General features: G+C 53.0%; 1 protein-coding gene across 12 annotated transcripts in view; it reads left to right on the plus strand.

Moving 5' to 3' along the window:
- Window positions 1–21,002, plus strand: part of IP6K1 (inositol hexakisphosphate kinase 1) — a 116,608-nt gene extending 95,606 nt beyond the window's left edge. For 4 of the 12 annotated variants that reach the window (XM_042845359.2, XM_042845358.2, XM_042845360.2 and 1 more), the window contains 5 exons: window positions 4,718–5,061; window positions 11,174–11,384; window positions 12,070–12,254; window positions 12,817–12,992; window positions 14,674–21,002. In XM_042845359.2, coding sequence (XP_042701293.1) covers window positions 4,839–5,061; window positions 11,174–11,384; window positions 12,070–12,254; window positions 12,817–12,992; window positions 14,674–15,183 — 1,305 coding nt within the window. In that variant the 5' untranslated portion in view covers window positions 4,718–4,838 and the 3' untranslated portion in view covers window positions 15,184–21,002. Of the gene's footprint in view, window positions 1–3,781; window positions 3,946–4,717; window positions 5,062–11,173; window positions 11,385–12,069; window positions 12,255–12,816; window positions 12,993–14,673 lie in introns of all 12 variants that reach the window. The other 8 variants (XM_065553168.1, XM_042845363.2, XM_065553170.1 and 5 more) reach the window with 5 other exon arrangements.
- Window positions 21,003–25,593: the final 4,591 nt, after the last annotated feature.

Below are 25,593 nucleotides of genomic sequence, written 5' to 3' on the forward strand. Positions count from 1 at the left end.
AGGTTCCGGAGTCAAGATAAAACCCCTGAGATCTCATATCTGCAACTAGCCGTCCGCATGGAAAGATACGCCAGCAAGTGGGCTGGAGGGGCCCAGACGAAGGAGGACCTGATTAAACTGCTGGTACTGGAGCAACTGTATGAGCGGTGCCCATCCGACCTGAGGCTGTGGTTGGTGGACAGAAAGCCAGAGAACCCGCGACACGCCGGGCAGCTGGCTGATGAGTTTGTAAAGAGCCGGTCAGGGGGCGGCAGGGAGGAGCCCCAAAGGAACAGGCCCACCGCGATGCAGAGAGAGAGTCACCCTGGGACCTCCCAAAGGGGGAATATGGGGAATCCCCTCCCACGGGGAATGCCCAGCATCAGGGACAACCGACCGGCTCGAGGGGACCCACGGGACCTGAGCTGCTATTACTGCGGCCGAAGAGGCCACGTTCGGGCCCAGTGCCCCAAGCTCAAGGACAGACTGAGCAGACCAAACCCGCACCGGGTTAACTGGGTAGAGGCCCAGACGGACGAGGGGCAGGCTTCCCACGCAAGAGGGGCTGGCAGCTTATCTACTGCTCAAGAGAGAGAAGGGCCCCCGGCCAGCTCCTCTAGGGGGCTGGATGCTCCAGACTCAGGGTTTCTGGTTTATACGGTGGGCGCGGGGCTGTCCCTCCGGAGAGAGTACCTTGTTCCCCTGGAGGTGGATGGGAGGAAGGTCAAGGGATACTGGGATACGGGCGCAGAGGTGACGCTGGCCCGGCCCGAGGTGGTGGCCCCAGATCAGGTGGTGCCCAACACCTACCTGACCCTGACGGGGGTGGGCGGAACACCAGTCAAAGTGCCCGTGGCAAGGGTACACCTGAAGTGGGGGGCCAAGGAGGGCCCCAAGGATGTGGGGGTACACCCGTATTTGCCCACTGAGGTATTGATGGGGGGGGACCTGGAGAACTGGCCAAGCAACCCCCAAAGGGCACTGGTTGTGACCCGCAGTCAGAGCCGGCGAGGGGCACTGCGCCCTGGCCTTGGGGGGGGGGTGCCTTGCCTGTGGCGCAGGACCCTAACCTGGTGGGGAGGGAACGCCCAGGGACACGGCTCAGGGAGGCTGCAGCTTCAGGCCCAGCGGGCGAGAAAGAGCAGGTGGCCATCCCTGTCCCAGCTGCTGAGTTCCAGGCCGAGTTACAGAGAGATCCCTCCTTGCGGAAGATAAGGGACCTGGCCGACCTCAATGCGGTACAGACCATGGAACGAGGTGGCCGGAAAAGGTTCCTGTGGGAGAAGGGGTTCCTGTACCGAGAATGGGCTTCCCCAGGGAAAATGGGGTCAGGGGGGATCAGGAGGCAGCTGGTGGTACCCCAGAAGTATCGCCGCCAGCTGCTGTGCCGGGCCCATGACATTCCTCTCTCAGGGCACCAGGGAACCTGGCGTACCCAGCAGAGGCTGCTACGGAGCTTTTACTGGCCTGGGGTCTTTGTTACTGTCCGACAGTACTGCCGATCCTGTGACCCCTGTCAGAGGGGGAGGAAGGCCTGGGACAAGGGGAAAACAGCTTTAGGACCCTTGCCCAGCATAGAGGAGCCTTTCCGGAGGGTGGCCAAGGTTAAAAGGGTGGCTCTAAACCAAGAGAGCCCAAAGCACAGACCTCCAGACTGGAGCGCTGGGAGAAGACCACAGCCCAGTTGGAGCCCCAGAGGTATAGGGGTGGGAAAAGGGCACAGGCCGCATAAACCTTCCCACATGCGAACTGCGAGTGCCATCAAGCACCCCCGACCTAAGGGGGGGCGTGAAACTGGAGGGGCCTGGTGTAATTCTCACCAAGGAATGGGATGGATGCGGGGGCATCCATGGGAACGGGGGTAGGTTCGAACTTCCCCGGGTCACTGGCTAAAGTGACCCTGCTCAGTTCGGTCTCGAAGGGGGGAGAGATGTGACGAACTGGGCCTGTTCTCACTGTGGTCTGTGAATGCTGACAGGGGAGTGGGGCTGGGATAGTCTGCATTGGGGGATGGGAGTTTCCCCAGGCGCATACCTGAGTGTGTAACATGAGAACCCAGGAAGGGGTTGAAGGCCAGGTGACTCCTTAGCCCGGGAAACTGAACAAAGGCTGTGGGAGGGGTCGCTGAGGGCAGAGTGCTGGAAGCGAGCTGGAGAGATGGCTGGGAGACAGAGATGGCTCTGACCCCCCCGAAGGGGGGTGGGCTGGAATGCCCTGGGACCCCAAGCTGGACCTAACTGAGGGGGGTCCTGTTGTCTGTGCCTGCAAGACCTGTCTTGGACTGTATTCCTGTCATCCAAATAAACCTTCTGCTTTACTGGCTGGCTGAGAGTCATGGTGAATCGCAGGAAGCCGGGGGTGCAGGGCCCTGAGTTCCCCAATACTCCGTGACACTCAGTGATTCCAAGGCTAGAAGGGACCACTGTGATCATCTAGTGCAGGGGTGGGCAAACTTTTTGGCCTGAGGGCCACATTGGGGAATAGAAATTGTATGGCAGACCATGAATTCTCACAGAATTGGGGTTGGGATACGGGGGGGGAGGGGGGGTGCAGGCTCTGGGGTGGGGCTGGAGATGAGGAGTTCGGTGTGTAGGAGGGTGCTCTGGGCTGGGACCGAGGGGTTCCGAGGGGGATCAGGGCTGGGGCAGGGGTGTGGGAAGGGATGCAGGGGTGCGGGCTCTGGGGTGGGACTGGGGATGAGAAGCTTGGGGTACAGGAGCATGCTCCGTGCTGGGATCGAGGGGTTTGGGGAGCGGATGGGGGATCAGGGCTGGGGCAGGGAGTTAGGGCGTGGAGAGAGGCTCAGGGGTGCAGGCTCTGAGCAGCGCTTATCTCAAGTGGCTCCCAGAAGCAATGGCATGTCCTTCTCTGGTTCCTAGGCATGGAGCGCCCCCACCCTCGGAGTGAGACCATGCCGTGGCTTCCAGGAGCCATGTGGTATGGCCCCCTACCTGGCACCCCAGCTGTAGTGCCGGAGCAGGGCCAAGCCGCGTGGTGCAGCTCCCGACCAGGCTCCCCAGTGGGAACTCGTGGGCCAGCTTAAAACGACTTGCGAGCCACAGTTTGCCCACCCCTGATGTAGTGTGACTCCTTGTATAGCACAGTCCAGAGAACTGCCCCATAATAATTCCCACAGCAGAGCTTTTAGAAAAACAGCCCATCCTAAATTGTAAATTGTCAGGGATTGTTCCAGTGGTTAATTACTCTCACCATTATAAATGTACACCTTATTTCTGGTCTGAATTTGTCTAGCTTCAATTTCCAGCCAATGGAGCGTGTGGCAGCAGGGTCCACATGGACACTAAGTGCACTCAAACTAAATGTTCATGAACCAAGCCGCTAAGGTAGGATTTGAAGGAAGATGGGCTTTACTGGGGAGATCCTGCCATGCATAAGGGGCAGCATGAGAGTGCGCAGGAGGCATGTAAGGGAGACTCTGACAGCTGGGCGGTAGAGGTTGGGAACGTTGGCAAGGTGGGGTTAATGGTGCTATCCGTTACTAGATCACTGAGGTATGGCAACGCTATGTTAGGAAGGGCCATGGGCTTGTCTCTACTGTCCATTTTGTTGTGAGCAGAGCATTTGGGGGACTTAAACTGAGGTGGTCAGAGTGACAAGCCAGCAAGGCAACCTTAGCAGCTGCGTTCAGAATGGACCCGAGGCAAGCAAGGTGTGGTGTTGGGGGCCAGTGAGGAGGGGCTGCAGTGGCCATGGTGTGACACATAGAGGGCTGGAGTGAGAGTTTAGCTGTGTTGGTGAAGAGGAAAGGCCAGTTTCAGAGATGCTGTTTTTTCTTACACAGCAGCGTTTGGGCATGGCCTGAATTTGTGGGTCAAGAGGGAAGGCCAAATCAGAGAGGTTACAGGCCTGAGTGACTGTGAGGATGATGGTGTCCATGGGGACAGAGGAAGCTGAGAGGCTGGGGAGCAGGGCACACAAACAGCTCAGCATTGGCCACATGGTCAGGTGAGGCAGGGTGAATGGGGGAGGAGGGGGGCTGTGCTCGAAGCTGAAGCCAAGGAGTTTGAAGATGATGATTAGTGGAGCTGGAGGAGCCAGTGGAGAGAGTGGATGGGGAGTGATGTAGGCAGGGATCGGGGCAGGAGGATGGGGCCAGAGGCTGTGTTTTGGGTGGCGGTGTGTGCCATCAGGAGGGCAGGCGCAGGAGGTTACAGCAGTCCTCACTGGAGACTAATTAGGATGGTGGCAGTTTTATCAAAGATAAAGTTGGGTCCTAGAAATGTGGTGGCAGAAATAGCAGGATTTGGATTTCTGTAGGACTTTTCTGTGTACTTGTGCTGTTCCTAGTGCTAGATACTGGGGGGAGGGGGAGAGAGTCTCCCTTATAACATATGCTGCAATTGTGACATCACTTTATTAATGGCAAGATCCATTAGCACATGGAAATAACTTTCTAAGTGGAATCAAAATACTAGATTTCTTCCAGCCATCACTTGACAAACCCCTGTGGGAAAGTCCTGCTAGCCCTAAAGAGTTGGAGCGCCTGCCAAACATGGAGGTGGGGTGGGGAGCTGGACATTTGGATCCAAACACCAATAGTAGCAAGTGTGTGCATCCCTGTCCATGCGGGCAGGGCTACAGGTATGGTTGACGGATCCCCTTAGAATCCAACAAGTTTTCTACTAAGGAAGCAAAGTGGTAAAAGTTACTAGGAAGACAGGCCAGACAGTGAGGTGAGAACAGCTCTTTTCTCATAGGATTCTCCATTGTTTTTCAGATTGGAACAAGACTAATTCCTGGGATTTCTCAGCCGTGGCTGTCTGCCCCTCGTGAAGCTGTCCCCTCCCAGCCCATGTGGCTCTCCCCATGCCCCGAGCGTGCAACTGGTGCCGAACGCAATGTGTGTTTGTCAAACCATGGAAGTGGGCAAGTATGGCAAAAATGCCAGTCGAGCCGGAGAGCGAGGGGTCCTGTTGGAGCCTTTCATTCACCAGGTGGGCGGCCACAGCAGCATGATGCGCTACGATGACCACACTGTTTGCAAGCCCCTCATTTCCCGAGAACAGCGCTTCTACGAGTCCCTGCCCCCGGAAATGAAGGAGTTCACGCCTGAGTACAAAGGTGAGCCCCAGTGCTGCTGCACAATGTAGCTTCCCACTCTATGGGGCTCCTGCAGCTGGGGGCAGGTTCTGTTTGTCATTTCCTTCGCTACTGCTGCTCTCCAGTGATTTGATGTGAACTGTGTGGTGAGTAGAGGTGTTCTCGGAGTGTGTGTACAGGGCTGAGCATGTGGCTGATGATCAAGGAATGATTTCAGTCTGAGAAGAGTTCTGAATTAGCTCCTGACTGAGCCATGTTCAGCGTATGTAGTTCAGCCGGCAAAGTCCTGTTTTGAACCCTGCCCAGGTTGTCTCAGAAGGCTTGTCCTCCCACTCTTCACATTAAACAAGAAAGTTGTTAAACGGAGGCAATGGGTGTCTCTTTATGCAGCTGCATGCCGAGTGTGCTGGGTTCTGGCTTTCGTTGGGGAGAAATTAATATGGAGCTATCACCAGGGTGAAGACCCTGCTTCTGGATGGCTGACAAAAGCAGAACTGAAAGTGCTGCTTCCTCTGAGCTTCCCCTAAGCTCCCCACAGTGCTCAACATTGCTCCCTACGGCACTCAGCATTGCTCCCCACGGCGCGCAGCATTGAGTACAAATAGAACAGTGAAGTGGTTACCTTTGCTTTGTGGGCTTGACTATATCAGCTCTTTTCAGTACTCTGGTTCTTATGGGGTGCATCTATGGGAACAGACTTTGTGTGGAAAATGATACGAGCAAACTGCCAAGGCAAATGTTCTGAAACTAGTGCTAAAAATGTGCATTCCTGGTTTTTCTGACCCACTTGCTGCTTGTGAATATTCAGGGGAATGGGGGCATTCGGTGGCAGCAAAGCATGCTGAGCTGTCACCCCTTCAGGTGTGCGCCTGACCTTCCTTGCAGGTACCCTGCCTTCCTGTAGACATGAAGAGACTCTGTCTTGGGTGGGCTGAGCTGTGACTATGCCAGAGTAAGGCAGTTAGATCACTCCCTTGAGGAAGGACCGTTTCCTCTTGGCCTTTCTCAGCTCCTCAGCATTACCACTCTAACATCCAGTCTGGATGGGGGGGACTAGGTCTGATTTACAGATTCACCATGCACTCCAGGTCAGAGTATGCTGCTGTGTGATTCGTGATAGTACATTAAAGCTTGATGGATGTCTAGCTGGTCATCCCAAAGAGCTGGTGAAATCTTTACCCCTCCTGTATGTGCCACATTTGTCGCTGAAAAACTATTCACAGATGTGTCAGTGCGTGAAAACGTTCACTTGGAACTGAGTTTTCTACCCCTCCAAATGCAAACAGTCTCTAGGAGTCACCGGACTGACCAAGAGCACCAATAATCTTTCAAAGTGACCAAAAACTAAAACTAGCTCTGGTTTAAAGTCTTCCATCTCCTGCGGGACATGAGGAATTGCCCTTCCCTGTGGCCAGGCTTGGCAGAGTTAGATTTTCATGTATGTAATTTCAGTGGAGGAGGATGTTTATTTTTAAGCATTTTTAAAATTTATCAGTTTAAATTTTCCCATTTGTGGAAAATTATGGGGGAGTCAGACATTTATTTAGTGACAGTAGATGTTGAGGTTCAAAAGGTTAAAGCTTTATAACCATTCAAACACGCACTGTCAACATCGGATGTCATGCTATCCAAAGGAAATAGCCTTACATCAAATCCAAAGCTCTCAAGAGGCTGTTTCTTACGTTGCTGAGCTGTACATGCCTATGACTGTGGATGGAAATATATTGTCATTGGTTTGTGTGGTAAAAACCAGCTCCTTCCAAGCCTGGAGGTAGGTTACTATAGGTCACCTCTTCCAGCCTCAGGTGGAAGCTTGAGTCGAGACCTGTGGGGAAGGGAGGTTTACAGCAGGGAAAGCATCCCCATCGGCACATGGCAGTACAGCTCACTCAAAGCTACTCCCTCAAGCCAAGGGGCAGAACTCCTGCCAGCTAAAACTCCTAGTTTCCCTCACTGCCCCCTTCTCCTCCTTCCATTCCCATTCTGGTTCTCTGCCTGGCCCAGGCTCTTTGGGAGGCACGTGCTCTGCATGGCATGTGCAGACTTTGGCTTCTCTTTGTCCCCTTCCTGCCTGCGCACTTATTACCGTAACTCCATCGATTGACTGCTGCACAACAGGCTGCCTGCTCCTCATGCCCTTCAAGAGTGGGAGTCCAGAACCCCAGGATGGCATACTTAAAAGTTGGGAGTTGCTGCCTTAGTCTGCCCAGGTACCCCCAGAGAGTGTTAGTGTGCTAAGGGGAAGCAGGCAGACTTACAAACGTAAGGGGCATACCTAGGGGCATACCTAGCTCAGGTGCTGCTTCTCACAGTCGTGCCTCCGTGAGGTAATCTTCACCTAACATGCTGGACACTGGGCTGGCTTCTCTGTGATTGTGCACCTGGTAACGAGTCAGAGTTGACAAATGCAAACAGCTCCCAAAAACGTGTTCCTTTCCCCTCCTTTTTATCAAATTTTGGAAAATTTCACCCTGCTCTGGAAACAAGGAGAGATGGCTCAAGGTGTGAGTGCAAACTCTCCCAGCCAGCATCAATTACTGCCTTGTCAGGGCTTCTACACAGGCCCCAGCCAGGGTTCCGCTTAGCAGTCTGAAGAGGAGCCCTGAGTTGGAGCTATACAGTGACATTCCCACTTCCTGTTGCCATCCCTGCAGGGTGGAGTTACCCAGTTAAGAACTGCCCCTCTCCCAACAGTATTTCCAGAGTCTGTAAGTTTAATGGTTTTCTCTGTGTTGCACTAATACACTCTCTGGGACATGTGGGGAGACTAGGGGCATTTCCATACAAGCAATACTGTGCAGTAAGCTGGGTTGTAACTCTGCCACGCACCAGCCTGCCGTGGTGCCGAGTGGCTGCATGGACCCAGCCGCCAAGCGCTAACAGCTACCTCGTGCACTTTGCTGTAGAGCCGGCTGAAGCAGCATTACATTAGAGTGCCCTTGGGAACTTTTAATGCACAGCAGCAGGTTCACCCAGACAGTTAATGTGCAGCACGCTGGAGCGCTCTAGATTTACACCCCAGCTTGCCACACAGTCACTACTCAGTAGGGTGACCAGATGTCCCGATTTTATAGGGACAGTTCTGATTTTTGGGTTTTTTTCTTATATAGGGTCCTATTACCCCCCCACCCCATCCCGATTTTTCACACTTGCTGTCTGGTCACCCTACTACTCAGGTAGACGTGCCGAGGTGAGCAGCTCCTGACTTTCTAATGCCTGAGTATGGGGGCTTGGAGTCCAATGCCCTAGTGGGCACCGGGAGCTTGACTGCTCAAGCCACAGCCCCACCAGGGAGAACTTACATGCATAATGGCTCTTAAGGAGACACCCTTGCCAATTGCTGTGGACAGTTGTTGCATCAACCCCAGCTCTAGCTGCAGGCCTGCCCCATTATTAACACCCCCAAAGCACCACTGGAACTTGGTGGCAGGGAACTGTGGTGGCCTGTGCATGGAGGCTGCCTCAGGTGCAGGAGTGCCATGACCCACAGTAAGATCGCATCTCCAGGAATGCCGGCTCACTAATCGGCTTGGTGTGCCCAGGTACAGTCCAGCAGCTTGGTGTGCCCAGGTACACTGTGCTTGGTATGCCCAGATACAGCCCAGTGGCTCCTCTCCCCGCAAACCTTAGAAAACTCCTCTGCCCTAATCCACCAAAACTGGCACAGGGCGCCAGAATAGGCTTGGGAGGCCCCATGGCCAGCAGCCAAACTAGCTGATTCGACTCCTGGGCAGCCCTTATGAGTCTCCAAAAAGTTGTGGGAACCCCAGTGAGCCCCATACTTGTGGGGGTGGCCCCAGCAGCTCACAAGGCAGGTAGTTCTTGTACCTATGCCCTCCCTCTCACTGTAGGATCTTAATGCCTCCCAGCCACTTCCGGCTGTACCCTGCCAACACTGGGGAGAGGTGGGGAGCTGTTACCCTCTATACAGAAGGCCTGAGGCCCAGAGAAACCAAGGCCACCTCCAAACATTTTGGTCTAAATGACTTACGCAGCATCACGTCAAAAGTCTGTGTCAGGGCCCGCATTTGAACCCAGCTCACCTGGGTCCCAGGCCAATGCCTTAGAGGTTTTTAAGGCCTGGCTTGACAAAGTCCTGGCTGGGATGATTTAGTTGGGGTTGGTCCTGCTTTGAGCAGGGAGTTGGACTAGATGACCTCCTGAGGTCTCTTACAACCCTAATCTTCTATGAGTCTATGATCAGGATTCTGGGGCTGAATTCCTGACCAGTACAAGATGTGTGATCCAGTGGTTAGACAGGATAGACAAGCAATAGATGTAGCACATTCACTCCCAAAGGCAACGTGGATGAGATCTGGGTTCTTTCCCCAGCTTTACCAGAAGTGACCTGCAACCTCAGTTGTTGTATCTCTTAAAATGAGGCAGTGGGGTAGGATAGCTGCCTGCTCCTACAGTAGGGTATAAGGCCTCAATAAAAAGGGCTGTTTGTGTAGAGCTCAGAAATATTATCAGCAGCCAGTGGAATAGGAATCTTGAACTCATGGCTGCAGGGTCCCAGAGCTGTCATGGCTTGCAGAACAGTTCCCTGATTGCATCTGTGCAGTATTGCTACAAGCTGGGTCACTCCTAGTGGCTGAGTGTGTACAGCTGGACACAGTCTCATGGAGCACTGGAAAAAGTCATTTTTGGAGCTGAAGACTAGCTCTCACTGGGTACAGACCCAGGGATAGGAGTGTTGTGTGAATCTTTCCTCCTGTTCTCTCTCTCTCTCAGGACAAAAGCTCTTATGTTTGATGGGGCCGTATCACAGCAACCTCTTGACCAAATGCCCCCACATTTGCATCATGAACTCTCCCTTGAGTCCTGAACTGCCATGTCCATTTTCAGTCAATCTGATTTAAATGGGGTTGAAAACTGGGCTTTAAACAGAAACCCTGTTGTCACCCTCACTATGGAGTTGCTAGCGTAACTAGGATAATTCCCAAGAAGGGGTGTCTGGCATGTGCTGCCTCTGCTCGCTTCCTCATGCTGCTGAAGGGTAAAATGTCCGTTGTAACAATGCATCCCAATTTTGGACTACAAAAGTCAAGCCAGGAGACCAGAGATCTCACGTGGAAATGCTTAATTCACTACCATGGACCCTTCTCTTGGTTCTCCAGTGATGGGCACGTGACTGTTATCACTTGCTGTCACAGGTAGGCATTCATTTAATTTAGACATACAAAAAAGTGCATTAATGTTCTTTACTGAGTGAACTAGAAATCTGAATTGCTGATGACTTCTTCGAGCAAGAGCTCTGAGGGGTACTGTTCAGAATGCCTACGTGAATTTCCTATCTGTCCTCCTAGAAGGGGACTGGAAAAGCACCTTGCTGAATTGAAGGCATCACATAGACGCATCCATAACTATTTGGAGTGACCATCTGAGGGATGTTGCGCCAACCCTCCCTTGGGCCCCTCCCATGGCATTGTCAGTTCGGGAGTCGCTAGCGTTCGGTTTAGACCACACTTTGAGCAGTGGCTTTGGAAGGTACAGAGAGGCAACACTGCCTCAGCAAAGACTGCTGTGCGCCTGGGTGCAGGGTGAACCTTGCTGCATTAGCTGAAGGGCAAGCTGCTGACGTGGCAGGAGGATAAGAGATGAAACTTCCAGGCTTTCTGCAAATTGGGGGAGATGTGTTGCTGGGTTCCCTATGGGGGGAGGGATAGCTCAGTGGTTTGAGTATTGGCCTGCTAAACCCAGGGCTGAGAGTTCCATCTTTGAGGGGGCCATTTAGGGATCTGGGGCAAAAATCTGTTTGGGGATTGGTCCTGCTTTGAGCAGGGGGTTGGACCAGATGACCTTCTGAGATCCCTTCCAACCCTGATATTCTATGATGTGATGACTGCGGAGGCTGCCCTGCCTGCAGGCGTTCAGCCGCAGTTTCTGTGCCCTTCTCTGCGGGGCTAGTGGCTAGGTGGGGTAGTTTGAGGAATTTTCCCTTTGCAAGATTCTCATGCAGGTTGCAGCATCTCAGATCGCTTCCTGCAGAACAGTTCCACGGTTCTAGATTTGTACTGGTGTTGTCTGCTTTCTCTTCTGTGCTGACAGCTCTTGCACTGCCAGTCGCAGACATGCGCGGCTACTCCTTGAGGGACTGCTTGGATTGAGATAAGCTGCCTCTCTTTGGCAGGTGTGGTGTCCGTCTGCTTTGAGGGAGACAGTGATGGCTACATTAACCTGGTAGCATATCCCTATGTGGAGAGCGAGGCCTTGGAGCAGGATGACGTGCCAGAGAGGGACCAGCCTCGGCGCAAGCACTCCCGCAGGAGCCTTCACAGATCCAGCAGTGTCGGTGAGCACAAGGAGGAGAGACTCGGCCTGGCCGGTGACAACCCTGAGAGGTAAAAGGACTGGGGCTGGGAACAGTGCAGTCTGCAAGCACACCACTTCCTCATCCCTCGGTCAGCTCTGGGGCTTCCTGTCAGAATAGCTCTCCCTTGCACTCCCCATGTCGTACACTGACTGGCCCCAGGCAGTGATGTAGTGCAGAGCTTGCTGGAGTGTGGTCTCTGGCTCACTCTCAGTGCGCACACCTAGCTGTCACACACTGCCCACTTCTAGGCAGCATCTCGTCCCAGAGACTGGCCTGGTCCCTCCCTCTCTGAAGTATGCTCAGGCTGGAGCTATGAGGCTCCTGGAGACTAGCTTGCCTCTGTGGTACATTCTTGAAGGTCCCTGGGGCAAGCTCTCTGCCTTTGCATGCTGGGGTGGTCTAGGGGAAGGTTCCCTGTTCAGAAGGCTGTGCCCACTACCGATCCTGCTCCTGCTCTGTGCAGATAGGCCCCTCCAGCATGGAGGCTCTGCTGCAGGCTCGCCCAGGAAGAATTGCTGGCGTTCACTGAGACCAGAGACTGGCATTGCTGGGTTGGAGGTCAGGGCATGTAACAGGAGAGGGGATGTGGGAGATAAACCCTTGCCAGGAGAAGTTATTGGGTTCCAGTGCTGTAGTCTTAACTCCTGTCTGTGACAGGTTAGTTGTCTAGTCAAGGACTCCCTAGCATGCATGTGTTCTTTTCTTTGTGCCAGCAGCATCCAAGAGACAAAGAGCCCCAAGGTGGAGGTGCACATCCATTCCGATGTTCCGTTTCAGATGCTGGATGGGAACAGCGGCCTGAGCTCGGAAAAGATCAGCTATAACCCATGGAGTCTGCGCTGCCATAAGCAGCAGCTGAGCCGCATGCGATCGGAGTCCAAGGACCGAAAGCTCTACAGTATCCTCCAGAAAGCAGAGCCAGGGCAGCTGGCTGCGTCTTCCAGAACGGTGCCAGCAAAGGCTTCCCACCTCTCCAAGGAGTGGCCGGCACCTCGCCCTTGGCTCATGCTCAGTGCACACGCTCCTTTTGCCATAAACACAAGCAGAACCAGCTGGGCCAAAGGCTGGGGCCCCTTTTCCATTATTCCTTCCATCTGTCCTTGCAGCAGTGTCTGTCAAGGCACCTGGGAGGAGAGTCAGGTTTCTGCCAAGGACACTGGCAGTGCCCGCTGGCTAGGTGCCATCTGTGTCACCAGGTCACGTCTCCCCTTTGGTCCCTCTGACAGAGACTGGGCTCATATTTTCCTGCCCAGTACTACTGTCTTGTGGGCTCTTTCCTTGTCTTCCCTACTGGGCTCGTCATATTCCTCTCTTCTTGGCTGCTTTGTCACTGACTCCCTTTTGTCCCCTCATGCCCACTCCCCGGCATGCGTTACAGATCCAGGAGTCCCCAGAGAACTTGCTTGGTTCCTGGTGGTTGGCAGCTCTGAGAGATGAAATCTCCTTGACATGTTTCTTAGAGTTCCTTTTGCTGGAGAATGTGGTGCACCATTTCCGGTTTCCCTGTGTGCTTGACCTGAAGATGGGGACCAGGCAGCATGGAGATGATGCTTCTGAAGAGAAGGCTGCTCGGCAGATGAAGAAGTGTGAACAGAGTACCTCAGCCACGCTGGGTGTGAGAGTTTGTGGAATGCAGGTACAGTATCCCAGGGATTGTCTGGGGCAGCCTGTGGCAGAAAGACATCTTCCACACCCCTCCTCGAACATCCCCAGCCACATAGGGAAAGCACAGCAGGATAGTGCTCTCCGCTGGGCAGTGTTCCTGTGACGCTTCTTCCTTCCCAACCCCTTGACAGCCTGCTACGAGTCATGTGTTCCAAAGAGCACATGCTGTTACACATCACTTCCCTCTCCGTTCCACTGGAATGAAGGAGTCTGTAACTTCTCATGGGGTGGAATGGGCCATGGCCTGCTTTGCACAGTAACCAAATGTACTGAGTGTTGTAGAGAAGTGCTAAAATCCAGCAAGCCTAATTAACAAGCTCAGTAACAATGTGGACACAAGAACAAATGGAGATAAACTGGCCATCAGGAAGTTTAGACTTGAAATTAGACAAAGGTTTCTAACCATCAGAGGAGTGAAGTTCTGGGACAGCCTTCCAAGGGGAGCAGTTGGGGCAAAAGACATATCTGGCTTCAAGACTAAGCTTAATAAGTTTATGGAGGGGATGGTATGATGGGATAGCCAATTAATTGCCAAAATTAGATCTTTGACTATTAGCGGTAAATATGCCCAATGGCCTGTGATGGGATGTTAGATGGGATGGGATCTGAGTTTCTACAAAGAATTCTTTCCTGGGTGTCTGGCTGGTGAGTCTTGCCCACATGCTCAGGGTTTAGCTGATCGCCATATTTGGGGTCGGGAAGGAATTTTCCTCCAGGGCAGATTGGCAGAGGCCCTGGGTTTTTTTCACCTTCCTCTGCAGCGTGGGGCACGGGTCACCTGCTGGAGGATTCTCTGCATCTTGAAGTCTTTAAACCATGATTTGAGGACTTCAATAGCTCAGACATAGGTTAGGGGTTTAGTACAGGAGTGGGTGGGTGAGATTCTGTGGCCTGCGTTGTGCAGGAGGTCAGACTAGATGATCATAATGGTCCTTTCTGACCTTAAAGTCTATGACTCTAGTGAAGATCCTAGCAATTGATGCCTATTCCAGCCAGGTCAGTGGTGCCTGGGGTCTTGTCTCAGTAGCATCTCTCATACAGTCACAGGCCACTTGTGGCTTCCTATACTTAGGGGAGAGGGGAGTTCCTTTCTTCCCTTCTGGGTATGCCCTGAAGCATAAGGATTGAGTGTCCGTGTACTCCTATTCTGGCTAGTGTGATGGGGAGATGCTGTTTACAGTGGAGGACCTGATCCTTTTCTGGAACCTGATTCTACAGCAGTGAGTGCCACGGGTTAGTCGTGTGTCACGGGTTAGTCATATGCCATGTTGAGGGGCAGACCCCTCTTAGCAATCCCTCCATTCCATGTGGCTCAGCTGCTGACACACTCAGCGCTGATCCATCTGGTCATGTGTGAAGTTTCTCCCCACCCTCCTACTTTGGACACACTTTGCTGTGCTGACGGATGTGCTGCTCTCTACTCCTGGAAGGGGAAACCCGGCCTGGGCAGCCTTCAGTATCCCAGGCAGTGAGAGAAGGGAATGTCCCACCTTGCCTGTAAGGTTTCCAGGAGCACCAAAGGTTTTAGACAGACCTGCCTGCTGTTGAGTATCAGGAGGTCCCCTCAGTGTCACTGCACAGGGCAGTCCAGTCTTTCACTGTAACTGTGTGTCACTCGTGCTTCCAAGCTAATGTGAGCTCTGGTGTTCTAGGTCTACCAGCTGGACACAGGACATTACTTATGCAGAAATAAGTACTACGGCCGTGGTCTCTCCATCGAGGGGTTCCGCAATGCCCTCTACCAATACCTCCATAATGGCCTAGAGCTGCGCAAGGACCTCTTTGAGCCCATACTCGCCAAACTCCGGAGCCTGAAGGCTGTGCTGGAGAGGCAGGCATCCTACCGCTTCTACTCCAGCTCCCTCCTCATCATTTACGACGGGAAGGACAATAGGGCAGGCATGTTCATGGAGCGCAGGGCAGAGATGCGCCTAAAGCGGGTGGACACCTCTCTCCCAGAGAGCCTGCAGGATGACACCAGCACAGAGCCCAGCCCTTCTGCCCTTCCCAAGGTGGATGTGCGCATGATTGACTTTGCACACAGCACATTCAAAGGGTTTCGGGATGATCCCACTGTGCACGATGGACCCGACGTGGGCTATGTATTCGGGCTGGAAAGCCTCATCAACATAATGGAACAGATGCGGGAGGAGAACCAATAGGCCTGGGCTGTGCCCGTTCATTCCTACCTGGTGGTGGGAGCAGGAAAAAGCAAACAACTTTGGTATTCAATGGTTCGCTCGCTCCCTTGTTTATAACTGTCCCCTGGGCTGGAAGAGCTGTGTGAGGAGTGTGAAGATCTCTGCCGTCCTGCCCGTGTGGTTTTGACTGCACTGGCCTGACCTTCTGGAGGAGGCTCCCAGGGGCCCCGCTGGGTGTGCTGCTGTTGTGCATCAATCTCTTCATTCTGTTTGCATTCTGGAAGGAGGACCTGGCCACAGGGAAGGGAAGAGTAAGCCAGCCCTTCATGGTGGAGATGGGGGTTCCGACTGGAATTGCACTGCCTCTGCTCCCCAGAAGTCCCAACAGAGCCTTTGGTTGAACCTCATCTGTCATTTGGAAAGGGTATTCATTCAGATGAGCCGGAAGTATCTATGGGGCTGATGGGCACAGCACACTCATGCTGTTTCCTATGGTACCAGCTGTTGGTACAGCTAGCCCTGCCCCAGGGGTGTGATTGATTGATTGATTGATTGGGGAGTTAGTTTATGATACCGCATTTATCTTCTCCAGTTTGAGCATTGTGACAAATCATCCCAAATGGGCAGGAATAAATGACCAAACAAAATCCATTGCAGAGCTGCAGCAATGAGTAAATCGCCTTGCCCCACAGGCTGCTGTGGGGTCAGTCAGGGAGGCTTTGCTACCACCCCTCGCCACCACCTGCAGCTGGCAGAGAAACTTGTGCAGGGCTGTAAGGGCAGGCAGGCCTGAAGGAGTTTCTCTTCCACCAGGGATAAGCGTGATGTTCCTGTGAGATTGACCCTGTCTCGGTGCATTGATCCAATGAGAGTTCAGCTAACTGGCCGGCAGTAGTGTTAACAGCAAGTGAATTCACACCCCAGCTGTTCCACTAGGGTATATCAAGCTAGTTCCAGCCTCAGTGTTTGTATAGCATAGGCACAGCAGCTGGGATGGGAGTAACTTCCTAGTCACATCCAGACCAGGCACTGCAGTATGAGACTGTTGTCTTCTTTGACTCCTCCCAGGGCTGGGCTGACCCATTCCACACTCTGGAACAGTCCCTGGGGTGGGAAAAGGGAAGTGGCTGAGGGGATGGGGTTTCAGCCCTACCTTGGAAGGATCCTAGTGGAGTTAATGAGGAAGAAGAGTCTTAGTTGAACGGACAGAGGGCTTTAGGCTGTCCCCATCATGTTGTCTATTGAGCCCCATGCTGGAGTTGCTTATTCGCAGAAGTGCCCCTTCTGTGGGTGGAAACAGCTACCCGGCTGGCATGGTGACCCCCTACCCGGCCTACTCTCAGGGAACTGATATCTACTGGCTTGTGTTAGGGTTGGATACAGCTGTCTGGCTGAACATGGCTTGGCTACGCTCTGGCCCTATTCTCCACTCCCACAAGTGGATTTCTGTGCTGGGGACTTGAGTGACAGCAGGGAAAAGAGGTTCTCTGACCTCTCAGAGCTAAGTGAAAGCATCAGGTCACTGCTTGAGCGAAACTGTCTAGTCTCCAAGCTGAGGATGGACACGGTGCCTGTGGCTCAGGGTGTTCTGTGTCAGAGGGATTCTCCACCTAGATGTGTCATTTCCATGGCCCTAAGACTAGCTCTTCTAACCCAAACTGTCATATGCGGGCGAGTGCTTGGCCCTGCGCATTGCAGATGCACTAGGCCCTTTGACTCTGCACTTTGCCTGGGGAGCGTATGTGCGGGGGCATTGCCATCTGCGGTTGCTGCAGAGAGTGCAGGATTTGGGGCCATGGGGTCTCAATCCTGTTACTGCTAGTTGGGAGGGGGAGAGGGGAACAGTGCTCAAATTTGTGCTAAAGCTTAAGACTGCCCTGTCTCTTGACTACTCTGCTGAACTTGGTTAAAGCCCGTGCCCCCATCAAGCCTTGCCATGGTATTGTTGCATTTGTTAGGTTACTCCTCCCTCCACAGCATCTGTGAGCTCTTCCTCCACAAGCAGCTGCTAATGGGATTTTCTCAGTGGCCAGGACACAGCAGCCAAAGGTGGGCTGCTGGAGGCAATGAAGTTGTTTCCGTGGTTGAAGCAAAGTCCAAGTTAGCTGGGCAGAAATGCATTGAGGTCCTTGTGCATTGTGACCAATCAAATCCTAGTCTAGTGGCCTGCCTTCCTCACTGGCCCTGCTATGGCAGGTAGTGCTAAGGAGGGGCATTTCACACCAGGAAAGGGTCTCCTCCACATGTGATCGCTTGGTCTTTCAGCATTCCCATTGTCCCCTATTCTGGGTATTGTTGAGAGAAGCGGAGATATGTGTCACAGCTCTCTCTTGTCTCTCCCATTGGATCCTTCACTGAAGTCCTAATGCTGAGTGTGGCAAGGCTTGTATGTTGACTTTGGTCCAGTACAGCCCTGTATTAGATCCTGGTTCCAGGGTCACACCGACGTAGCTGGACTGTACAGGAACTCCTATCTCTACACCAGTCTCCTCAGTCATAGTGAGAGGTGTATACACAGATCACTAGCAACATGGTGCATTTCCTGTTTGGCTCCGTGTGATTCCCCTTGCCAAGTACCTTTGGACCATCCTGACAAAATTTTCAGAACTTGTAAATAGCCTTGACAACAGAATTGTTCTGCTTGTTGGAGGGGTTTTTATTCTGTTTGTGCTTCATGAAGAACCAAAAGAAATGAAAGGTTTAGTTTTGCCAGTGCTGCAGTGTTACGTTTCTATACAGCATGATCACAATGCACAGCCTTGCTCAGTAGCAATAACCCTTCCCATCCAGCTTGGAGTGCAGGACATGGCATCGGATGAGCCTCAGGCTGGGCAGGAGATGAATGCAAGTGCCTTGGACTTCTGAAGGCTTGAGTTGCTTATCTGGCTTAGAGCACTAATGGAATGGCTGTTTTCCTGCTAATCCCTCCTAGACACCGTCAACACACTCCTTGTCACCCTCGCCACAGCCTCCTTAATACAAGCATAGCTGGAATTGACGTGCATAGGCATTGCCAGTTGTGGAACACTCCCCCAGAGCATACATGATGGAAGTGAGGCACTTTCACGTCTGGCTGTCAATCCAGGGCGAGTTAGTAACTCGAAGGTAGCCCAGTGAGCATGCTGCATGGGCAGCCCCTGCATCTTGGCACTTCCTTGAACCCAGAGCAACATGGGGGGTGGAAGTGACAATAGAAAGGCTTCAAGTGGGAGGTGGCCAGGTCAGCAACACATGAAGAAAATTGTTTCCTCAACTGCTCTTTGTGGTAAGACTTCTAGACAATTGCTCTGGATGAACATGGAGCTGTTGCTGGATTTATCTCCCTCTTGCTCTCGGAGTTACAGCATAGAGCTGGATGCTGGCTCTGCAAGCAGCTCTGCTTGATGTTTCCAAGGCAGTAAACATCCCCAAAAGTGAGACTTGCAGATCCATTGTCTCCTGGTAGCCTCGCAGCTTGCCCCGCCTTGCAGAGAAGGGAATGTACTCCTAGGGGTCCGCTTCTGCCCAGGGCTCGTACAGGATGGTCTCGTCTCTTTCTCTGTTATGTGGATGGGTTTTGTTGCTGGTTTGCAGAGATTGTTACTTTACTAGTTTGGGTGAAACAAAAAGTTACTCTTAGGAACTATAGCCCCAAGCATGGCCAAGGTCAGAGCATTTGCTGTTAACACTGTAGCAAGTGTCCTTCCCCTTCTGGGACCAGGAACCAGGATTCTCTAGATAGCCCCTTCTTGAGCAATGTGCCAGCCCCTGGCTACTCCCTCTGTCTAAGCAAATCCTCACATTAGGTAATTATGCAGTTAGCAGAATCCTCATAGAGCCAATCCTATTTAAAAATGGGTTCTGTATTTTTCATTGTGGAACTCCCCAGACATTCCCCAAAGCCAAATGGTTCAGTATTTCATTGGTTTTACTTCAAAGAACAAAAGAAAAGGTACTTTTCTCCTCTACCCTGGGAAGCAGTGTTGTAACTGTTTAACGTACCACAAGGAGGTAGGAGTGAGTTGATGTAACCTAACCTAAGAGTTTCCCAAGAGAGTGCACCCTTACATTTAAATGCAGAGGACTGGCTGACCTGGCCATAAATGCAGCTGCTTGGTGTTGGAGTCCAAGGTTATGGGGGAGCTTTTTGGACAGCCCTTTCCTAAAAAATTATTTTGCATGCATTGTACACAGTCAAATCCACTTCAGGTGTGTTCACATAAATAGTCCTTCAGTCCTGTCAAGCAGCATAACCTGTTTGCCTCCTTTCAGAGCTTGCGAACATTTCACGCCCAGCAGCGTGAACTTCTGTAGCAGAATATACACACACTCTGTAGTTGCCTTCATGTAGAAAGATGGACCTGCTTTCAGCCTTTTGGAATACATAGCCAGTCAATCTCTAGCAATAGTATGATCTGCTACCATTGAGAGAATGTGTAGGTCTATTATCAATGCAAGGGTTTCTCTGTATCTAGGTCCCTGGTCTTACAAACATGGACAAAAGAGAACAAGACTGTTCTTCAGATAAACACTCTGTGGTTGGGAGGGCAGCAGGGGCTTGTTTTATTGCCTAAAGCCATGGGCATTTGGATGGGGTGCTGCTGTTTTGGGGAAGATGTTGGGCAGTCGTCCTCCTTTCCTGGCCTGGTGGTTATTCCTGCCCTGTAACTTGTCACTGGTGGCTCTTCTTGCTGTGTCAGTGAGAGTGGAAGCCACTTTCCCTAGCTAGCAGCTTTGATATTTGAGTTGGGCTGGTAAGTGTAATCTCTGTATAAGAACTAGCAGATCTAAGGCTTTGAAGCCTTCCTGTGGAGATGTTGAAATCTGCATAAAGCACACCTGGCTCCAAAGTGGGTAGCACATTCTGTGCAGTTTCTGTGAATTTGGCCCCTTACGTGTAGTGGCTTCTCTCAACTCTTGTGCTAGAGCAAAAGCTGCAGGGAGCCAGTTTCCCCAAGAGCTGGAGAAGGGCGGGAAGGACTCATCCGCTGGAACTTGCTGATTCCTGCACCCTAGCCTGTGTGACCTCAGGCTTGTGCCAAACAGCCCTGTCCCTACAGAGGACCAAACCCTGATTCAGGGCCCGCCTGCATACCTGCTGCTCCTGGGTGTGTTGTGTTACGGGGCCAATGGAGGAGCAGTAGCTGCTTGAGGATGTTTGCCCAACTCAGAGCTATGTCACCTAACTCATCACATAAAGCTGACGTTCAAGATAACGTGGAGGGTGCAGTCTGTGGATGTGGCAGCTCCCCAGCATGCACTGCTCCGTTGTGATGCAATCAGCCTGGTTGTACTGCTTGCTCTATAGGCCAAACCTCCATGTTAAAACGGAGAGCAGTGGCATTCTGACCTCCTGGAGGAGCAATTGTTGAGACTCCAGTCCTGCAACTTCCTCATTTTTATGATGGGCCCCATCTCCTCATTTCCCACTCCTAGACTTTGCCCAGAACAGAGTCACCCAAACCAGAAGTTCAGACTTCGGTGTTCGTATTTGTACTGTTATTGCATGTTTATCTCAGGAGCAAAATGCTTGTGTACTTGAAAGGTCCAGGTGTGGAGGGATCTGTGGCAAGTGTAGGAGGACTTGTTACTGTGGAAGGGGAAGGGGCCCTCTGAAACAGAGAGCTTTTAACCCTCTCCTGCCCTGCATCCATTTGGCTTGTCTGGGAGGTATGCAGCATCATATTGTCTTCGAGCATTTCCTGCGTATTTTTAGAATTCTCTTTCAGCCCCACTTTACTGGGCCAAGTCAAGCTTATGGGCATGAAAAGTACCAGTACCTGTACTCCAGACATTGCAACGTTACCTCTCCTGCTGTCTCTAAAGTCATGTATATACAAATAAAAGCTGTTAGAAATTTAGCAGTGATGTGCACGTCTCTCTGTGCTGATGTCTTCTCCCACCAAACATTTCCCGAACTCTTGGTATCAGCTAGGCTGCAGGAGTGCCCACCAGGCGCTTCCTTACCACAGATAGGGAATGATCTGAAAAGAGACAGCTGAATTGGTGGGGGGAGGGGTATAACATACATGCTAATCAGTTGGCGTGGTGATAGTGTGGCTTTGCCATCTTTGATCTGAGTACACTGCACTAGGTATGGTGGGAAAATTGACCAGAGAGGAATCCAGGGACTGCTATGAGAACACATCAGCCTACACTTACTCTAACTGCTGTGCAGTCTGAGACACTGACAGGGAAAGGATCTCCACAGCCCATTGGACATCAGCGTGGCCTTGGATACGGAGGCACCAATAGTGGCTTCATATTTAAGGTTGAGTTTTGCAATGTAGGGATTCAGCTTCTTACGGAGGAAGAATACAGCGTACCCTCTATACGTTCTGCGCTAACATCTGTTAATGTTTGAGGTACAATTAATCATTCCCCTTGTCCGCTTTCATTTCTGTAGCTAACAAGCAGCTGGCTTTTACCATTCACATGCCTGCAAACTAGTGCACTGGCAAATTTGAAATTTGGTTTTAATGAAGCAAAGTTCCTAAAAATGGTTACTCACCTTCTCGTAGCTGTTCTTCGAGATTCGGTATTCATATCCATTCCAATCAGGTGTGTGCACATGCACAGTAGCCGGAAGATTTTTCCCCTAGCAGCATCTGTGTGGTTGGCCTTGGTGCCCTCTGGAGTGGCGCCTTCATGGCGCCCAATTAAGGGCCCTGCTGACCTGCCACCCCCTCAGTTCCTTCTTGCCGGCTACTCCCACAGAAGGGAAGGAGGGTGGGTATTGGAATGGACATGAACAACACATCTCGAAGAACAGTTACGAGAAGGTGAGTAACCATTTTTTCTTCTTTGAGTGCTTGTTCATGTCAGTTCCAATCAGGTGACTCACAAGCCCAAGTTCAGGAGGTGGGGTCAGAGTTGTCCGCTGATTGTAGCGCCACATCGTCTCTGTCCTGCTGAGTAATTGCGTAGTGCATGGTGAAAGTGTGGATGGACGACCACGTCACCGCTCTGCAGATTTCCTGAGTGGGAACCTGAGCCAGGAATGCTGTTGATGAAGCCTGCGCCCTGGTGGAGTGTGCAGTGATTGGAGGTGCAGGGACACCTGCCAGGACGTAGCGCTCATGAATTTAGGATGCTATCCAGGACAAGATGCGTTGTGACAACACAGGCAGACCTTTCATTCTGTCCGCCACTGCCGTGAATAACTGGACTGATTTTCTGAATGGCTTCATTCTCTCAATCTAGAATGCTAGCACACTGTGGACATCTAGAGAGTGAAGTGTGTGCTCTCTGCCACTGGAATGAGGCTTAGGGTAGAATACCAGGAGAAAGATGTCCTGATTGATGTGAAACTGTGATACAACCTTTGGTAGGAAAGCAGGGTGAGGTCTGAGCTGAACCTTGTCCTTATAAAACACGGTAAAATGGGGCTCTGATGTTAGGGCCTTAAGTTCAGACACCCTCCTGACCAAGGTTATAGCTATCAGGAACGGGACCTTGTAAGAGAGGTAGAGTAGGGAGCACGCCGCCAAGAGCTCAAAGGGCGGTGCCATGAGTCTAGAAAGGACCAGGTTGAGGTCCCAAGCCGGGATAGGCTGCTGGACATGAGGGTATAGCCTGTTGAGACCTTTTAGAAATAGGCTGACCATCAGGTAAGCAAAGACAGAGCAGCCCTCCGCACCCGGGTGGAATGCCGAGATGGCGGCCAAGTGAACCCTTACTGACAACATTGAAAGTCCCTGCTGCTTCAGATGGAGGAGGTAGTCCAGGATAAGCAGCACTGGGGCTAGCGTTGGGAGTGAATGGCACTGTGCCAATCAGATTGAAAATCTCTTCCACTTGGCAAGGTAGGCAGTTCTCGTAGAGAGTTTCCTGCTGCTAAATAGGACTTGTCTAACCCGGTCTGAACAGGAAAGTTCCACCGGGTTCAACCATGGAGATTCCACGCTGTGAGGTGCAGCACCTCGAGGTTCGGATGTTGGCAACAACCGTGATCTTGTGTCAGAAGGTCCGGGAAGAGTGGCAGGGCGACTGGAGTTTCCACAGACATGTCTAGGAGAAATGTGTACTAGTGCTGGTGGGGCCAGGCTGGAGCTATCAATATAACCTGAGCTCGTTCCCTCTGGATTTTGAGTACCTTGTGAATGAGCGGTATGGGCGGAAAAGCGTATAGGAGACAACTTCCCCATGGGAGGAGGAAACCATCCACACTGGAGCCCAGGCTGTGATTTTGGAAGGAGCAGAACTGCTGGCACTTCCTGTTGCATCGCATGGTGAATAAGTCTATTTGGGGAAATTCCCACCTCTGGAAGATTGAATTCATGATGTCTGGGTGAACGGACCTGCTGAGGTGGTTTGCCAGCTCGTTCTGTACCCCCAGGTATCGGCATGACATTATTTGGGAATAGAAATTGTATGGCGTTGGGGTGCGGAAGGGGTGAGGGCTCTGGTTGGGGGTCCGGGCTCCAGGGTGGGGCCAGAAATGAGGAGTTAAGGATGGTGCGGGCTCCCGGCTGGGCTGGGGGAGTGGGGGTGGGGTGAGGGCTATGGCTGGGGATGCAGGCTCTGAGGTATAGGAGGGTGGTCTGGGCTGGGACCGAGGGGTTCAGGAGGGTGGGAGGGAGATCAGAGCTGGGGCAGGGGGAACGAGTGCGGGCTCTGGGATGGGGCTGGGAATGAGGGGCTTGGGGTGCAGGAGGGTGCTCTGGGCTTGAATCAAGGGGTTTGGAGGGCTGGGGCAGGGGATTGGGGCACAGAGGAAGGCTCGGGTGCAGGCTCCGGGCAGCGTTTACCTCAAGCAGCTCCTAGAAGCAGCGGCATTGTTCCTTCTCCAGCTCCTACATGGAGACTCTGCAGGCTGTCCCATCCACAGACACCGCCCCTGCAGCTCCCATTGGAGCGCCGGAGGGGGCCACTGGAGCGTGTAGGAGCTGCTGTGGCTTCCACAAGCCGCGTGGAGTGGCTCCCGCCCCTGCTCCCTGGCTGGAGTGCCGGAGCAAGGCAAGCCCCACTCCCCAGTAGGAGCTCGAGGGCATTCCTCAGCGGCAGTTCGGCGCTCCAAGAGGGACTGAGGGACCCGCCACCGAAGACTAGGATGTGCCGCCCCTTCCCATTAGTCGCCCCAAGCACCTGCTTGCTGCGCTGGTGCCTGGAGCCGGCCCTGGATCCAGTTCAGCATCCTGCATGAAGCAGCCTAATGTCACCAGTCCCCCTGCAGGGAGCGAGAGAGCAGAAAGTTCACAGCAGCCCTCCTGCGAGGGACAAGGGGCAGGAGCGTCACACCCACACTGGGACAGGTGGGGAGATCTTGCCTCACGCAGCTAGGAGCAAAGAGGAAGATGAGTGACCTAAGAAAAAGATGGAGACTCCATTACACCTTCCACAGCTGAAGAACGTGAAAAGTCTAAGAATTGACACAAGGCCTGTTGAATGGGGGTTCAGCCTCAGCAGGCAGCAGGGCCTGTAACCGTGAGTGGAGCCAGGATGGCTTGCCTTTGCCCACAAGATGTCAAAAACCCACGGACTTCCGTTAAGGTTACTTCTAAAAGAGCTCCAAAGCCATAAGGGTGAGAAACACCTTGCCTCCCCCCCTCCCTCCACCCCTACCGCGGCTGCCCCGGGCTAGAAAAACCCCTCACCTTCTTCCTCCTCGCAAGCCTGCCCTGGCACAGCCATCCTGGGCTAAACAAACACCTGCCCCCGCCCCCCCCCCACCACCAGGCTAGACAAAACCCTTCACCTCCCATCCCCAACCTGCTCTGGCACAGCCCCACAGACTAGAGAAATACCCCACCTCCCGCCAAGACCTGCCCCCACACACACACACCCCCGAGCTAGAGAAACACCTCACCCCCTCCTGCCCTTCCTGGCAAGGCCACCCCAGCCTAGAGAAACACCTCACCTCCCTGCCCCCAGGCTGCCATGCCACGGGCTGCCCTGGGCCAGAGAAACACCTCGCCTTCCCCCACAGCCTGCCCTACCCTGGCACGGCCCCACCAGGCTACAGAAACACCTCACCTCCCCCTGCCCTCCATGGTATGGCCACCTTGGGTTACAGAAGCACCTTGTCTCCCCCGACCCTGCTCTGCTCTGCCCTCCCCTGGCACAGCCACCCTGACCTAGACAAACATCTCTCTTCACCCTCCCCAGCTTGTCCTGCCCTGGCAAGCCCCCCCCCCCCCCCCCCCCAGGCTAAAGAAACCCCTCCCCCTCCCAGCCTGCCATGTCACAGCCGCCCCGGGCTAGTGAACACTTCATCTGGCCTGCCCTGGCACGGCCCCACCAAGCTACAGAAACACCTCGCCTCCCTCCGCCCTCCCTGGCACGGCCACCCTGACCTAGAGAAACACCCCCCTCCCCCCAGTTTGTCCTGCCCTGGCAAGGACCCCCCAAACTAAAGAAACCCCTCCCCCCCCCCGCCTGCCCTGGTATGGCCCCCTGAGGCTAGAAAAACCCATCGCCTTCCTGGGTCTGACCTTGGAGCATTCAGCATCT

This window comes from Chrysemys picta, chromosome 7 (assembly GCF_011386835.1).
Source record: "Chrysemys picta bellii isolate R12L10 chromosome 7, ASM1138683v2, whole genome shotgun sequence".
Lineage (NCBI taxonomy): Eukaryota > Metazoa > Chordata > Testudines > Emydidae > Chrysemys > Chrysemys picta.